The 14510-nt window shown below is 48.6% G+C and overlaps 1 protein-coding gene across 1 annotated transcript in view; it reads left to right on the top strand.

Moving 5' to 3' along the window:
• Positions 1 to 423: 423 nt before the first annotated feature.
• Positions 424 to 14510, top strand: part of ENPP6 (ectonucleotide pyrophosphatase/phosphodiesterase 6) — a 120804-nt gene continuing 106717 nt past the window's right edge. Inside the window, exon 1 of the mRNA XM_001082274.5 lies at positions 424 to 718. Within this exon, the coding sequence (XP_001082274.4) occupies positions 478 to 718 (241 nt within the window). The 5' untranslated portion in view covers positions 424 to 477. The remainder of the gene's footprint in view (positions 719 to 14510) is intronic.

Genomic DNA, 14510 nt, shown 5'->3' with positions numbered 1-14510 from the left:
AGTCCAGAGGTTTGCGTTACTAACTTCTAAGTGAAAAAGAGTTTAAATGAGGCCATGATGTGGGATAACATCAAATTAAAATCTTGCCCTTTTCCTTGGTTCCTCCCTTTGGTTAGCTCAACTGCAAAGTTAGTGTTGACTTTGTCATCTTCTAAAATTCCACCTCTGTGGGTGCTTGTATTTCTGGAACGTTCACCAAAAATAATAAGGTTGAACTCTCTCCCCTGGTGTTAATTCTGGGTTGTTTGGAACCCGGCTTATCTGAAGGAGTCGGTCTCTGGACTTTCTAGTAAAGGGTGAGCATAGATGTGTGGAAAAGGGGGTGCTGTTCCTTTAAATTCTGAAAGTGAACTTGGCTCAGGAAGGCCAGCGGCTCAAGGTCCAGCCCCTGGAAGAGAGAATAGCTACAGATTCTCCATCCTCAGTCTTTGCAAGGAGACAGCTGTGCCAGCCGGGCTCTGGCAGGCTCCTGGCAGCATGGCAATGAAGCTTGGGACCCTCCTGCTGGCCCTTGTCCTGGGCCTGGCCCAGACAGCCTCTGACCGCCGGAAGCTGCTGGTGTTTCTGCTGGATGGTTTTCGCTCAGACTACATCAGTGATGAGGCACTGGAGTCATTGCCTGGCTTCAAAGAGATTGTGAGCAGGGGAGTAAAAGTGGATTATTTGACTCCAGACTTCCCTAGTCTCTCGTATCCCAATTACTATACCCTAATGACTGGTGAGTACCGTGTCCTCTTCTGGGCAGGGAGGGGAGGGCTGGAGTCCAGCAGGGAACAGTGAGCTCCTGGCATCGGAGTCTTATTTAAATGCTCTGTATTCTCTAGTCCTTTGGGACATCAAAGGTAGATAAGAAATCTGTGTCCTTGGCTGAGCAGACTTTTGTTTTTGCGGTGGTGTTGTTTCCCAAAAGTTATCCCAAGGACCTGTTCTGGATTCTCAGTGTGGAGGACAGAGAACTACAGCAGTAGATGATATTTGACGATATTGAAAGTGGTTGTTTATTTTAGAAAGAGAAATTCTAATGAGCCTCATATTTTCTAAGTTCAAGTTTGCACAATCAACAGGTGTCCGTGCATGCGTCCCAAACTCCTTCTGTCCCTTTGCTCTGCGGTCATGTCATCCTGGCGTCCTGTGGGCTTGTTTCTCAGTGTGTTAGACTGTGAAGGTACCTGTGGGGTCCTCAGAGGGGAGTAGTGCTCCTGGACTACTTGGGGAAGGGGGAATTTTTAGGTCTTATCCTTTTCTGTTATTTAGCAATGCCACCTTCCCCTTCCTCTGCCTTTTTTGGCCAGGTAAAATGATACAGAGAAGAAAAAGCTTGTATAGTTCAGGTTCCCCGTTTGTGATTTGCAGCATCTGCAAAAGACCAACCAACAAAAACTCAACAAAACAAATCAAACCTCTGCTAACCCAGACTGCCTGGGCTTGGGATCGCTGAGTTTCCTAAGGACGGCCTTCATCTGGAATTGCCAGGAGTCCAAACGCACCTGCACGAACCTGAGCCTCTACCTGTGCAATAATAGAATGTGCGGCCTTCTCTTTGCTCACAGAGCTGGATTCCCAGTTCCTGGTTTGTTTTTCAGCTATAACCTTTGTAAAGGCAGTGAGAGGCTCTCAGAAAGAATTTAGCAAACTATCCAGGGAGGCCGTTAAGAATGCACTGTTATTGCTGGTTATGCGGGACTCAGCCATGTGCTCTGAGCACAGAGAGAACTCTACTAATTATGTTAACAGAAAGAGAATGAGATCGCTGATATCTCATGGATCTCCACAGAACACTAAAGCCGAAGGGGTCTAAAACACACATTTTTATCTCTGACTTTGTGCACAGACAGTATATACACGTGTATGTAAAAATGCCATAAGCTGATGCCCCAAACTGAAGGGAAGAGATACTCATTTGCATGAAAATGAGGGCATGAGAGAGAGAGAAAAATTCAGACCGCACACAAGCAAGGAAGTTATGTATTTGTTTTTTATTTCCCACAGCAGACAAAAAAACAGTCTGTAAGATAAACAGAATTAACAAAAGTCTCTGGCCGTCCCCTGGCCTGCGTCTCCCTTTGCAGGGAAGCGGTTTGCAGGCTGCCGGGTCACACACAGATGTCATTGTGTGCACGGCCGACTCCAGCTCTGCACAGCGGCTTCACACACACGGCCCACCCCACTCCAGCTGTCTTTCAGAGCCTTGCTGGGGGACCCAATTCATAAACTGCCACGCCACGTGCAGCTTCTGCCATCTCAGTGGAAAACGAACAAAATCCATTTTAGAAAGGACTCAAGTAAGTAACAGGACCATTACAGACTCCACAGAGACACTCAGCCAGTGACATGGCCTTTTGTTTGTCAGACTCACACTCCTGATATCGGCACAAGGAATGATTTGCACATAGCCTCCGTCACGCTGAGACACGCCTTCTTTTCAGGCTGTGTGTGTTTCCCTTGTGTCGTCCTCAGAGAAGAGCCTCTTCCATTACGGGCAGCACAGGTCCCATGAGTGCCTGGCAAAGATCTCACCCTGGCTTTGAAACTGAGGCTGGCCCAAGGAAGCCACAGGTCTCCATATGTGTTAGTCTCTGTGTTTTCAGATGGCCAAATGTATTCACTGATGTGGAAGTCTGCTTGGTCTATATGTTTCTTAGAAGCTGCCCCGCACAAGGGAGGTATCTAGCAAGGCTCATGTTTATGTCCAAATGTCCTTGGGTATGATTTGTCTTGTACCTACTGGGCAGACTTGCAGACTTGAAGCAGGATTCGCAGGCTGGGAGATGCCGGGCCATGAAGCTGGTATCACCTCCACTGTCTTGGAACTGACTCAGGGTTAAATTTAGACTATTTTCCCCAATATCCGTACTTATTTTTCCACCTGATGCTGAAAGCCTCCTCTTTTATTCATATAAGGAAGGATATAGCCATTGGGAATTGTACCTAAACATATGGTTTGAGTATTTGAGCATTTTATGAACCAACAAAATCGCTATGTTAGATCTTTTTGGAACGAAAAGATACGCTGTTTTAGGGTTCCTCAGCATTCATAAGAGAGGCTAAGCTCTCACTTCATTACCCGAATTATTGCTCAGAAGACAGAAAGCCCCTGGTGTTCTTCCCTTTGTATAATGAGGAGTGATGAGTTGTTGGAAAGAATGCTGACCTTCGAGCTGGGAGAACTCGCTTGGAGACTTCAGGCAAAATAAAATGAGATGAACTGCCAGGGCTGCATCAGGCTGGGATTTCAGATGCTGCTGGATGCAGATATAGAACTAGGGAATGCATGGGGAATTTTATTTTATTTTATTTCACTTTAAGTTCTGGGATACATGTGCAGAACGTGCAGGTTTGTTACATAGGCATACATGTACCATGGTGGTTTGCTGCACCTGTCAAGTCGTCATCTAGGTTTTAAGCCCTGCATGCATTAGGTATTTGTCCTAATGCTCTCCCTCCACGTGCCCCTGATCCTCCAACAAGCCCCAGTGTGTGATGCTCCCCTCCCTGTGTCCATGTGTTCTCATTGTTTGACTCCCACTTAAGAGTGAGAACATGCGGTGTTTGATTTTCTGTCCCTGTGTTAGTTTGCTGAGAATGATGGCTTCTAGCTTCATCCATGTCCCTGCAAAGGACATGAACACATTCTTTTTTATGGTTGCATAGTATTCCATGGTGTATATGTGCCACGTTTTCTTTATCCATTCTATCATTGATGGGCATTTGGGTTGGTCCCAAGTCTTTGCTATTTGCACAGGGAATTTTAAAGTTAGGGCTGGCCCCTCCTAGGATGCCTTCATGTGGAAATTATGCAAATGGCTGAAACTCCCTTGAGAGGGAGAATTTCACAGTGAATGGGGATGGGAAGTCAACAGGCCTATTTGTGAGCAACCTTGAAACCATCTAGCCCAGTTGCTGCCATGAAACCACCATGGCTGATTATTTATTTGCCTCAAAACATGTTTACATCAGGACAAACGTAACCAAAATGCCAATCATGATCATGAAGATGAATCAAACAATTGATTGCTGGGAACACTGAATCTTAAAAATGGCCTTTCACCAGGGAGATTACATTCAAATAGGGGAGGAAGAACACTCGTGAATGGGCGCCCGCTAATATTCTAAAGTGTGTAGCAAGGTGTTGTGAGCCCAAATGTGTCCTCGCCCTCCTGTCTCCCAGTTCAAGTTGGGGTTCCAGCCCCCAGTACCTCAGAATGTAACTGCATTTGGAGATAAGGTCTTTAAAGGTGACCAAGTTAAAATAAGGCCATTAAAGTGGGGCCCTATTCCAATATGACGGTATAGGAAGGCGAAAAGACACAGGCATGTGCACGTGCAGAGAAAAGGCCATCTGAGGACACACCAAGGCGGCCCTCACAGGCAGTGGAGAGGGGCCCAGGGGACACCAACCCTGCTAACACCTCGTTCATGAACTGTGAACAAATAAATTGCTGTTGTGGGAGCCACTCCATCTGTGGTACTTTATAATGGCAGCCCAAGAGAATGAATACACAAAGAATAGGGAGTAGGGTCCCAGCGTGCTGCAGAGGACCAGGGAGAGGAGACGTTCCTTCCAGCTGGAGTAGCGTGAAAAAGGCATTTTAAAGAGGAGAGATCTGAGCTGGAAGAAACAGCCACTGGCGTGGTGTGTGTCTTTACATCTTACTTTAGGCATAAGCTCTCTTTCTGAAGAGTGGTGTGTGGATCACCTTCATTCTAGTGCAAACACAACCACAGTTTCAATGCCCTTGGAATGCTTTCTGTTTTAGTCTATCTTACCGGGGATTTTTTTGTAACGTTATTCTCTCTTTGGGGTAAATTCGCATTTGACTGAAGTGGAGTTTAACATAAAGTCAAGGAAAGAAAGCAGTGATTTGTTCAATCCAGGTCATGGGTAAGAGGGAAATGCCGCATCTGTTTTGAGGCAGCGTAACTTAGCATCGTTTTGTTAAGGCTAATGGTAACATTTGTTTGCAATTCTCAAACACTTCTGGTTAAGCAGTTGGGGAAAGTGGCCCAGAAACGTTCTGAGTAGTGGGGAAGCCAGTCTAGAACTTCGTCTTTACTGCCAGTAACCCACCCAGAGATCAACAGATGCTGAAATAAGTTTGTCCCACAGTATATTACTAGTATTTCAACATTTAGACACTAGGAAATAAAGTGCAGGGAAATTTAGTGTTTTGTTTCAGGCACCAAAGAATGTCATGGCAGAGCTGAGATGAGAGAGTAGGCATCAGAGACCCCGTTCTCACACAGCAACTGGCTGGGGCCTAGGCCTGCATCTTGTAGTGGCCAGAAGGTTGTGCGAGTGACCTGAGACCCGAGGATAGAGATCTCCTCAAGACAGTCCAGGGAGCAGCGAGAGACTGAATCATCGTGCTCCTCTGTGGAAATCAAGGCAACAACAGGGATGCTAACTACTCAGAATTACTATTTGTGCCACGGTATTTTGTCTCGCACTCCTAGAAATTACCCGTGACACAAATTCTTACCTGATATCAAGGATCCATTGTTCTGGAGTAAAACAGCAGAGTAAGGTATACTTCCTACCATCCCACCTTTTAAGAAAATATCTGATTTAAGTTAAAACTGGACCAAAGGCAATCAAGGCAGAAAGTACTTGAACAATCATGTTTTGAGAAAGCCGGCATCCTCAGCCTACTGCAGAATTCAGGCTTCCTTTGAGGGGCTGTTCAGAGACTCTGCATTCACACAGCTCCAGGTAGGGTGGAGAGAGCCTCCCTGGTCCCCTCCCCTCTCCTTTCCCCAGGATCAGCATTTACATGGGGACATTGCCCCAGCTTGTGAGCCTCCTTCAATGTAGGTACCTCCTGAAATAAATCTCTCTTTGGCGGGCCCTCTTCCTGTCTTCCTACTCTCGCTTGCACCAAATCCAGCCAAGCTTCTGTTTGGAACAGTGTCCTCCCGGGGGTCCTGGTCAATCCCAGCCTTGGTTCCCTGGCTGGGAGCTGCATCTGCCCCTCCTTTCTGACAGCTCACTGGTCCCAGGATTCTGTCCTCCTTGGTTCCCTTTTATTTCACTCACTCCTCCGTGGTCCCTTCCCTTGGTTCCTCCTGATCTCCCTGACCTTCCTTTGTCTCACAGTGAAATCAGCTGTCCTTTCAAGGTCGATCCTCAGCCTCTCCTCACCCAACCTCCTCCACTGCTGACCACTGGCTGAAGCCGCAACCCCAACTGCCCGGAACCTCCTCTGCTCCAGCTCCCTCTCGCTGCCTGCCCTACAACCAAAGCGGCCCTGGGAAAGCAGTCCCGATCACGCCACTCCTCTGTCCACACCCTCCGGCGAGTTCTGTTGTACCAAGTGGAATCTAACGCTCTTGCAGACCTGGCCCCATAGGTCACCCAGCCCCTTCGGGGCCTTGCTCCCACCACCCTTCCCTTCGATTGCCTGTGTCCCGCTGGGCATGCTTGAGTGCGCTGCTTCTCCTGGCTGCTTCCCTTCTGCTTGTTCCCCAGAAAGGCCCAAGCTGGGCATCGCTGCGTTCTTCGGATCTGCCTCCCAAGGTCACCGTGGCGGATGCATTCCCCGGCCACCCCATCAGCGCTCTCTATCCCTCTTACTCTCTTTATTTTCCATCACGGCACCAGTTTATTTATTTCTATCTTCTCCAAATAAAATTTATTATAGTGGGCTGGGTGCAGTGGCTGACGCCTATAATCCCAGTAGTTTGGGAGGCCGAAGCAGGTGGCTCATTTAAGGTCAGGAGTTCGAGAGCAGCCTGTCTAACATGGTAAAACCCTGTCTCTACTAATAACACGAAAAAAATTTCACTGGGTGTGGTGGCGTGTGCCTGTAATCCCAGCTACTCGGGAGGCTGAGGCAGGAGAATCGTTTGAACCTGGGAGGCGGAGGTTGCAGTGAGCCGAGATCATGCCACAGCACTCCAGCCTGGGTGACAAGAGTGAAACGTCATCTCAAAAAAAAATTATTTTAGGGAAAAAGCATTATAATGGTGATTAAGACATTCAGAGTTTCAGGGAAATGAATGATTACTTTGATGTTCGACACTTCTAAACTAATAAGGAGGAGAAAACACTACAATCATGCTTTGCTCATATGAAAGCAATTCGCATTTAGAGAACCGATTACCCTTTATGTCTAGTAATCTTACATATCCCAAAATGTGTCTTTCAGTTTTGTTTTAAATTTTGATTATAAGGTTGGAGTCAGAAAGAGGCCTGGGGGAGAGTCACCTCCAAGGAGAGCTGTGTCAAAGTAGGAGATGAAAGAGGCTGGGGATGGTGGGAGAAAGTTTAACCAGGACACCAGCGGTCCGCACAGCCCAAAGGAGATCCTCCTTGTAGTGAAGATCACTGAAGTCGAGAAAGTGGAGCCAACAGCCACGCGTGGAACCAGGCACATGATTCAACAGCCACGCGTGGAACCAGGCACGTGGCTCAACAGCCACACGTGGAACCAGGCACGTGGCTCAACAGCCATGCGTGGAACCAGGCACGTGATTCAGAACCAGCGTGGAACACTGTGAGGACAGTTCAAGCCTAGGTGCCAGTGGTCTGGCTGTTGGACCTAGGGACGCATGTGGCAGCTTAAAGGGACTTGCATGGCCATCCTTGTGTTTTCAGCCTCTGTCCCAAGCTGCTTAGGTGGCCAGGCTGTTTATGCCAGCATCACAAGGAGCTACTTAGATGTTTAAAAATATCGGGGCATGTTATGGGCTATTTGTACACCCCCAAAACCCACGTGTTGATGCCCTACCCCCCAATATTGCAGAATGTGACTGTTTTTGGAGATAAGATCTTTAAAGAAGTAATGAAGGTAAAATGAGGTGACTAAGGTGGGTACTAATCCAGTATCGCTGGTATCTTTATAAGGAGAGGAGATTAGGACCCAGACGGGCACAGAGGGAAGACCACATATAGACACGGGGGAAGGCGGCTGTCTGCAAACCAAGAAGAGAGGCCTCAGAGGAAATCAACCCTGATGACATCTTGATCTGAAACTCCCAGCCTCCAGAACTATAAGAAACTGGATTTCTTTTGTTTACCCACCCAACCTGTGTTACTTTGTCATGACAGCCATTGGAAAGCAATATAAACAGGATTGTGACACTAGGCTGCTAATGGAAGAATGCAGGGTTTTTTTTTACACAGCCCACTTCTATGACCAAACCTACTCACTGAGAGTTTCTGGTGACTTCTGCCCTGAAATTGAGGCAGTCATGGTGTGTTAGCTTCCTAGAGCTGCTCTAGCAAATTTGGATGCCCAAAGTCTGAAATCCAGGTGCAGGCAGGGCCATGCCCTCTTTGAAATATCGAGGGGAGAATGTGTTCTGCGCCTTCCCCCGCCTTCTGGTGTTGCCGACAATCCTGGGTATTCCTTGGCTGGTAGATACATCACTCCAACCTCTGCTTCCGTTGTCACAGGGCATTCTCTGTCCCTCTCTGTGCCTCTCCTTACAAGGACACCAGCCATATTGAATTAGGGCCCACCTTCATGACATCATCTTAACTTGATTACATCTGCAAAGGGCTTATTTCTAATAAGGTCACATTCACAGGTCCTGAGGGTTGGAACTTCAATATATCTTCTTGGGGGCCACAAGTCAACTCCCTACGAAAGGTCCAGTGGAGAAAGCTATGGATTTGCTGTCAGAGATCGAATTTAATCTATTCTGTCATTCTTTGACTTTCAGAACTTGAACAGCTTCTTTTGAGTGTTAATCTTTTGTTTTGTTTTGTTTTGTTGTTGAGACGTAGTCTCACTCTGTCACCCAGGCTGGAGTTCGGTGGCATGATCCCAGGTCATTGCAACCTCCGCCTCCCTGGTTCAAGTGATTCTCCTGCCTCAGCCTCCTGAGTAGCTGGGATTACAGGTGCCCGACACCATGCCTGGCTAATTTTTTTTCTTATTTTTAGTAGAGATGGGGTTTCACCACATTGGCCAAGCTGGTCTCGAACTCCTGACCTCAGGTGATCCACCTGCTTCAGCCTCCCAAAGTGCTGGGATTACAGGTGTGAGCCATTGCGTCCAGTGAGTGTTAATATTTTATTAGTAGAATGTAGAAAGTAAATGCTACCCAATAGGCTTGCTGTGAGAACAGAATGAGCAAATATACGTGTAAACTCACCATTAGTAACAGCGTACATATTACGCCCTTTATCAGTAAGGTGAGGCTGAGTTATGTTGTTGCAACAAGCAATTCCACACCATGTCTGAGTCTTAGAATAGCTAACGTTTATTCCTCAATCATGTACGTGGCCTTGAGGAATGACCTCCACCCCATTTCCTTTTCATTCTGGGACCCAGGCTGAAAAAAGCAACTTCTAAATGAGACATGCTGCTCTCATGGCAGAGGTAAAAGAGAAAACAGAACATTGTCATCATGGGTAGTTCGGGCAAAGGAAAAGTGAGTGTGTTCAGGTCCGAAGGAGGGGGTGCTGAGCCCATTCACCATCTGGGTGTGGGTTGGGGGTTACAGAGAATTGAGTGTGTAAAAAACATGTGCAATTGATGAAAGTCTATGAAAGCCACACCAAACGGTAATCCAACAGGCTCCTCCTTCCCTCCTTTTCCACTCCAGACATCACCGCATCTGCTCTTTGTGATGGACTGTAAGTGAGGGGGAGAGTTGAATTTGAAGAGCATCCATGAGGCAGAACTTGCTGATTGGCTGACAAATGAATATGAAAGAAGAGCCCAAACCGATGCCACAGCTACAAGATCGTCTGAAGTCTGAGTAAAGGGGCTCCTATTAGCATAGATGGGAAAGTTCGAAGGGCTGTTTATCTCAGTGAGATTTATTTGGAAAAGTAACTTTTCACCAAATTATATTTCAAGTGGAGTAAGATATTCACTTGACGTTATCCCTTTAGGGGATCAGAGACAATGTCTTAAAGGAGAGTTCAAGAAGCATGCAGAATACCACCGAGGCAAAGGAGAGAAATTGATCCTGTGGGTCCTAGTGGACCCCAGGAAATGGACTTCCTATCTCACTGCTTGCTACCCAGCTGGTGCAGAATATTTCTCACAGATGCACAGTTAAAATCTGCCTTCCCATCTGAATTAACTTTTGTCAACATTTTGTCATATACTTCCCAGAGACACCTAACAACATTTTTCTACTTCAAACTACACTCTGTGTAATGAGCCTCGATTAAGCTGCCTAAAGATGCAGGCATGGCAGGCGAGGTGTCCAGCAATAGAAGCTAGAAGTGAGTAAGAGCACTAGTAACCAGCCATGCCCCGAGGAAAAAAAAATGTGTTCTAAGAATTTACTAACATAATGTCTCCCAGCACGTCATTATTTAAGCTCCTATCAACAAACCTCTCTGCACTGAAGTGTCACTTTTCAAAAAATATGTTTCTTTCAGCTTCCGTGGTGATGAGAGGGTGTTCTGATTATACGGCATTCAGCTGCTGGAAACTCACTCCATGAAGAAGGGAGTGGTTAGAGTAGTGGGCCAAGCTGTAAAAGGTGGTGAAAGCTTTTGATTGTAATAACAGCAAAGGCGTTTCTAGAAGGCTTGTCCACGTGGAGCCACTGCGGTCTACACGCCATGGCGATCTCACAACCCCCACCCCTGCCTCCCTCACCCCAGCGTTGATGGATAGGATCATGTGCCTCCTGTCCAGGCTTTCGGGGTGGCTTGACCCCTGCGGCTCCAGTTCCTGCTCAGCATGGGCGCTGTGCCAAAAGTGGGTTAAAGGGCATTTCAAATTAATTCAGAGGGAGCCTGACTCAGCAGGCTAACATTCGTTTCAGAGACACCTTCAGCAACACCTGCTCGAGTTTCAGAGCCCCTCAGAGCCCCACAATAGACCCATTGTGTCCACACAATAACCAGGCAGAGACCTGGGGCAGGCCTGGGGGTCCTGGGAGCCCACGTGCAGCGTTTGGCTCTTGTTGGATACTCTGAACCAACTGCCATCATCAGCCCTTTCCATAGCAAGGAGAGAAGATCGAGAAGGCAGATCATGGGAGGATGTGTGGGCCACCCTATTTAGACAAAGGGCTGTCGGGGCTGACACCAGTGGAACTTTGGTCCAGGATACTGAAGATGCTTTAGTTCTTGATGAAGGAACTCCCCCGGGCACCTTCAAGAGCACGTGCATGGGACAATGTGTGTAAATGTCTGCAGCAGAACACCCCGGGCTGAGTGCTAGGGGCCAGGAGTGGGCTCCAGGTGTGCCGGGAGGCCAAGTCCCCCGGGTGTCACCTTTGGTGGTGAGCAGTCTCCTCCACTTAACCTGGGTTGCTCCGCCGACTATCTGCACGGGGCAGGCTGGGAAGCAGCGTGGTCCACAGGGCAGGGAAAGGGGGCAGAGGCGCCAGCTTCTCCTGACTGCCACAGTCCGCAGGGACTTGGATACATTACATCATCTTCCTAGTCCTGCATTCTTGCTGTTTAGCGTGAGAAGATCGGACAGATGGAGTGCATGATTGATATTAATTAGGTCCTGGCCACCTAGATGTGCTGACCCCAACCGAAGCCAGAAAGGTTCACAGTGACTCGATAGCCAACTACACATGTTTGAATCCACCTTTTATTGAGAGGCCTCCATGCACCACGGATCCACGGATCATGTAATGAACCAACACACAAGCAGTAATAACAGTGCAGTAAGGAACCGCAGTGATGGCTCGGGAGACCAGCACACCTACAACTGAGCCGAGTGGGTCCGGATGTCCTTGGGACACTGGTCGACGGGGGCCTCACTGCTTCTGGCACCAGATGCCAGAACTGGGAGAAGGAGAAGGCTTCGGGCTCTCATGGGCAGAGGCTCTAAAGGTGTCTTGAACGAGGCCAATTCTTGGCTGCTCTTGTTGTCCTCCCAGATGAGTCTGCTCTCACCATCTAAGCCGCCTTTCACTTTCTATCGGTCTGTTTCAGGGTTGGGGTGGCACCGGGCAGCAGCAGGTGTCATCACTTCAGTCCATTGCATATGTGGCTATCACTTTGAGGAGGGAGACAGCTTCACAGTGGGCTTACTGATACTTGGCATGAGTGACTCCATCTTGAGACATTAGGAGCACAAATTATTATATCAGGGGTGTGTGCTGGGAATGTTCTAGGTGCTGAAAATACCATAGAGAGGTTCTTAGAGCCCACTGAGTGGGAGCAGGTGGAAAGGGGGACTGGATGGGGGTCCCAGTGAGATGTTGTGTCCCTTGCCCTGTTTTATGATCACAATAGCTCCAATTTGACCTGTTTTGTACATATGAAGAAAGTGGTCTATAGTTAATCCCACTGGACACCAATGGCCCCTAACAAGGACTGGCCTGAGGGAAGGGTGGATGGTAGCAGACAGAAGTCCTGTATCTGTGGATGTCACGGTGGAGACACCCACGGAGTTTGCCTAAGTGGCCCCCAAGCCTTGGGCTCTCCTTCCAGGTTCTGCACACGAACCATCACAGTCGCCCAGGTTCTGCACACGGACCACCACAGTCGCCCGGGTTCTGCACACGGACCACCACAGTCGCCCGGGTTCTGCACACGGACCATCACAGTCGCCCGGGTTCTGCACACGGACCATCACAGTCGCCCGGGTTCTGCACACGGACCGTCACAGTCGCCCGGGTTCTGCACACGGACCGTCACAGTCGCCTGGGTTCTGCACACGGACCGTCACAGTCGCCCGGGTTCTGCACACGGACTGTCACGGTCGCCCATCAGTTCTGCAGCGTGTCTAGCTTTCCCTGAAAGATCCCCTGTGTGTCAGGATTTGGCTTTCACAGGTGGACTTGAGAAAACATTCTGCTTTAAAGGTTGAAAGCAGCCACTGTACAGAAATATAAATGTTTGGGAGAAAACCTCAAATATTGTGTTCTTCAGCCACTCACTAGCAGACCATGGGCCTAGCCTGGAACCTGCTCTCCAGCCCTCTTCAACCTCTGCCTGGCAGCCCAGACTCCTGACAACAGCCCCCTGGCCTATGAAATATCCTGTCACAGAGTCCACCAAAGAGGAAAGATGGGTGACTTTGAGGCTGGGGCACGTCAAGGCACGGGGAGCCTGAGAGAAGACGCCTTGGCTCCAGCAGCCCCTGGAAAATGCTGCCATGTCACTCAGCCTGAAATTTTCCAAGCAGCGTGATCTGTGTGTTAAGTGCCAGTTATGTTAAAACCATTCATGCATGTTCCCCTGGTCTCTGGTCACATATGCTCTGTGGCATGGAGGCAGCCTCTCTCCTTCTCTGTTCAGCCAGACTCTTCCCAGAGCCCCTAGAAGGAGACACTGCCATTCAGGTCATCAGGGCCCCAGCACAGGGTACCCGCCAGCTGGAGGGAAAACATACCTTTGAAGATGCCTAAGAAACCAGGAATCGTGGCACCTATCTGGATGGCAACTGGACAGACGAGAGGCCAAGATGGGACAGAGACATCTGCTGCCTGTTTCTGAACAGTGTGGATTACTCACCTATTTGCAATATTAAATGAAAAATTTCTATCAGATCCAATGAGACGCTTAACTCTAGTAGAACAAGCAGACATTTTGTTCAACATTGATTAAACCCCCACTTGTGATTTAGGGAAATACATTCACATTCAAAGAGTTTTTGAAAACATGTTCCTCAACCTAGTGGATCTAAAGCAATGTTCTGTGGTTTGGTTTGGTTTTCTCAGTCTGCACTGCAGATTTGCAAACAGTGACCAGCCAGGGCTCAGGACACCCCAGCTCGAGGTTTTTGTCACTATTCTTCTCTTAACGCCCACCTCTGGGAGCTGCCACTGCCCCTCTGAGAAGCAGGACTAAAGGCCATCTAGGAGACCTCCCCTAGTGTGCAGCCTCAGAAGGGCTCCCGTTTCGCAGGTGGGTCCTTGCAGGCAAGACCTGTCCGTGCAGTAATCCCCGCCACTGTTGGTGTACACTCCCTCGGGGGCAGTGGAGTGTGGACCGTCTCCACATCGGGGCCCAGTGCTTGCACAGAGGAGACATTGGTTCGTGTTTGTGGGACTGCACTGGCTCAGAGCCAGGGGCTGGGCTTTTCCCAACTCTGTGGCAGAAGCCTTGGGTTGCCCATCTTCTACAAGGCTCTGGAGTTTTCCTGCCAAGCCCTGTCTGTTGGCTGAGGTTGTATTCTTTTCTAACAAACTACCCAATGCATCATATGCCTGTTTTGATCTCACTGGATTCTGGATTCTTCTGACCAAGCTCCACGGGCCTCTAAGTCCCCTCCCCTCATCTTCATACTGGATGCCTCTCTTGCCCTTAAGGCTGACAGCAGCACCACTGCCATGTTCATCCTGTTGTCCTGGACTTCCCAGCACCCAGAGCTATCCCTGGTGTTCACTGGTCTCTGTGGGAGGATCTAATTCCAGGTTCCAGTTACTCCCAGTCTGGCCCATTCCCCTGCAGCTTAGCTGGCTGGCCTCGTCCCAAACCATGACATCCCTCCCTGCACATTTCTATGAATGACTTTCATAGTCCGTTTTAGCATGCATTGGTCTGTGTAAGACATAACACTAAAACTATATGAATGACCTTGGGAATATGTAACAAAATCCACTACACCCCAATCCAAATTTCCCCCAAAGGC

This window comes from Macaca mulatta, chromosome 5 (assembly GCF_049350105.2).
Source record: "Macaca mulatta isolate MMU2019108-1 chromosome 5, T2T-MMU8v2.0, whole genome shotgun sequence".
In the NCBI taxonomy this organism is placed as follows: Eukaryota; Metazoa; Chordata; class Mammalia; order Primates; family Cercopithecidae; genus Macaca; species Macaca mulatta.
The sequence above is the reverse complement of the archived record's forward strand: the minus strand, read 5'-3'. Positions and strand labels throughout refer to the sequence as shown.